This window comes from Chinchilla lanigera, unplaced genomic scaffold (genome assembly GCF_000276665.1).
Source record: "Chinchilla lanigera isolate Chin_1 unplaced genomic scaffold, ChiLan1.0 scaffold00005, whole genome shotgun sequence".
Taxonomy (NCBI): Eukaryota; Metazoa; Chordata; class Mammalia; order Rodentia; family Chinchillidae; genus Chinchilla; species Chinchilla lanigera.
In genome coordinates, this window is record NW_004955406.1 from 7,173,521 (window position 1) to 7,176,324 (window position 2,804).

The 2,804-nt window shown below is 52.0% G+C and overlaps 1 protein-coding gene across 1 annotated transcript; it reads right to left on the reverse strand.

The window, feature by feature from the left end:
* Positions 1 to 5: 5 nt before the first annotated feature.
* Positions 6 to 788, reverse strand: LOC102015691 (transcriptional activator protein Pur-beta-like; the record flags this gene model as incomplete). Its single annotated transcript, XM_005375453.1, has 2 exons — positions 732 to 788; positions 6 to 674 (listed from the first exon to the last, which is right to left on the reverse strand). Coding segments are annotated over exons 1-2 (726 nt in total), but the record flags the coding sequence as incomplete, so codon positions are not given.
* Positions 789 to 2,804: the final 2,016 nt, after the last annotated feature.

A 2,804-nucleotide genomic window follows, 5' to 3' on the forward strand; every position in this document is an offset into this window, starting at 1 on the left:
GTCTGGCGGATGCGCAGGAAGCGGCCGCGCTGGTTCTCCTTGAGGTCCAGGTAGTACTTGCGGTTCTCGCGCACCAGGAACTCGCTCTTGAGCGCGCGCCGCGGCCCGCCGCCCTCCTCGGCGCCCGCCGCCAGCTGCTCGGGGCTGCTGGGCCCGAGCTGCGCGTAGTGCTCGATGAAGTCGCCCAGCGAGTCGCGGAACTCGGCGGCCACCGCCATGGACAGCGTGAGGCGGCTCTTGGAGCCGCCCGCGCCCACCTCGGCGATCTTGAGGAAGCGGCCCTTGGCGTTCTGCTTCACGTCCAGGTAGAAGCGCTTGTTCTGGATGTCCAGCCGCTTCGAGGCCAGCTCCTGCGTCTCCTGCTCGCCGCCGCCGCCGCCGCGGGGCGCGGGCTGGAAGCCGCCGGGTTTCGGTTGGATGTCCAGCCGCTTGCCCCGCCCTTTGCCGCCGCCGTGCTCGCCGCCGCCGCCGCCGCGGGGCTTGTTGTTGACTTTAAGGAAAACTCCTGACGTCAGGGGCTGGCTCTCGGCGACTGGCGGGAGCGGCTTCCCCGCGTCCCCGGTCCTGCCCGCCGCCTCGGCTCCCCTCCCAGTCCGGCCCTTGTCCTCAGGCTTCCCCGCGCCCCCCGAGCCCGCAGCGCCCCGCGCCCCCTCTCCTCTCGCGAGAACATCCCCCTAGCCCGCCAGGGCCGGGCGCGGGGCCGTCGTGCCTGTTCCCGGGCGGGAAGTTACGGGCTTCTCCGCGCGTGGACTCCGCGGCCGCCCGAGGCCGGACGGCAGGGGCGACATAGCGGCGGCGCCTCCCGCGCGCCTGCGACCGGGGCTACAGGCGGGAGCGCGCAGCCTCCCGGGCGCCTCGCGGCCCCTCTGCGCGCTGCACCGCACCTGGAGCCGGGGTGGGCGGGGCCCGACCCCACCCCCTGCACCTGAGGAAGAGGGGCTCCGGGTCTGGGGAAACCCAGCCTGCACCTGACCGTCCCAGGCCGCGCATCTGCGCTGCAGGAAGGGTAGCTCGCCACCCGTGTGCACAGGTTGCAGTGGGATTGTAATTCACTCTACAGTCACAGCCGTTTTGGGGATATTTTCCTGGACTTTGGGGAAGCCATGATGTTACTGCGTTCATGACCAAGACACCATTTCTTTTGAAGTTCATGGCTCCTAAGAATATGGACAATGGAGAGTTTTTCCAAAACATCATATTTTACCATATATTACACTCCATAAAGTTTTAAAGGAAGTTTTTGTTTCTTAAAACCATGTTTTGTCTGCTGGAGTCACCCAGCGAGTACCCATATTAATCTGCCCTGTGGCTCTAGCCTTGTTGACGTACTTGTTTTCTCCCATTGAAAGATTCTTGTGGGTGCCACTCGTTTCTCTCTGTAGAAGTGTTTCTCCTGACAAGCCCTTTCTTCTCTGCTTCTCCAGGTCTCTCCTTTCAAACTATATTCCCTAATATTTGTACAGTGAGTTTTATTGGTACACCTATGACGGACGACGTCTTTTCTCTTGTGAAATGGACATCTGTTGGGGTTATGGACAGGAGTAAGGAGGAAAAGATGTCTTTTCATTAATTTAGCTTTTTCCATTTTTAGGTGAAATTTGTTTTGCCTGACCAGTCTAGACAAAATTTGCCTTTTGAGCATAAACAGTTGGGCTAGGGATATAAAAAATCCAGGTACACGACCCATCTTAAAGTCCTCCAATGCTGCCTTCCCCTTTTTCCATATTTCCCAATAGGCAATGAACTGATCAATAAACAGACTGAAGGCATGGTGGTGCATACCTGTAATCCTAGAACTCTGGAAAGCTGAGGCAGGGGGATCACAAGCTCTAGCCCAGCCCGGGCGATTTAGGGAGCTAGGGAGACCCTGCCTCAGAATAAAAAATAAAAGAACTGGAGATGTGGCTCAGGAAGGAGGCCCTGGGTTCAACCCCCAATATCATAAAAATAAACAAAAATCATAGACCGTTCATAATTCCATTGTCTACACATAAAATATACATAATTCCCATAATTATCAGACTGCTAACAGTCAATATTGATAAAATGATTTGGTTGCAGGTTCCTTGCTGCAAAACCCAAAAGTGGGTCAGATTTTTATTCAGCTGTAGCACAACCCAATTTTATTTTTAAGAAAACAGTCTCGAAACACCTTTTAAATAATATTTTACTCTGAGAGACTTGTGGTATTTTAAGTTACTGATTGACTAGATATCTCTTATCAAGGAAATTTCATTTATTTCAAACAAATGAACTCATGACTGGTCTCACACTCACAGCAATCCTCATGCCTCAGCCTCCCAAGTGCTGGGATTACAGGTGTGCGCCACCACACCTGGCTCTAAAACTATATAAATTAGAATTGGCTTTGTGTGTTTGAAAGATTTTAAGCTTTTACATATTTTTTCTTGTATGATACTTTCATAGATTTCTATAATAAAGCTGCTACAAAAAAAACAAACACAAAATCTATATGATCACAAACCAATAGGAGTATATTTCTCATCCGGCTAAAGTCCTGAATGACAGAAAGTCTCCACTGAGCATTAATATTTAGGCCCAAGCTTCCACTTTGGAGCTCTGGTGTTCAACTCATAATCATACAAAGTGGGCAAGGAAGGTTTTGTGAACATCACTTCCTGTCTCTCAAGCCATCAAACTATGAGGCAGGCCACAAAATGGATTTGGCTTAGAAAGAAAAAGAAAAAGGTTTGGAGAACAGCAAGGCAGGCCCTGCCACAATTTTCTAAAATAACTGCGTTACTTCTACAGGAATAATTACTGAATTGATGATAGACCGAGAA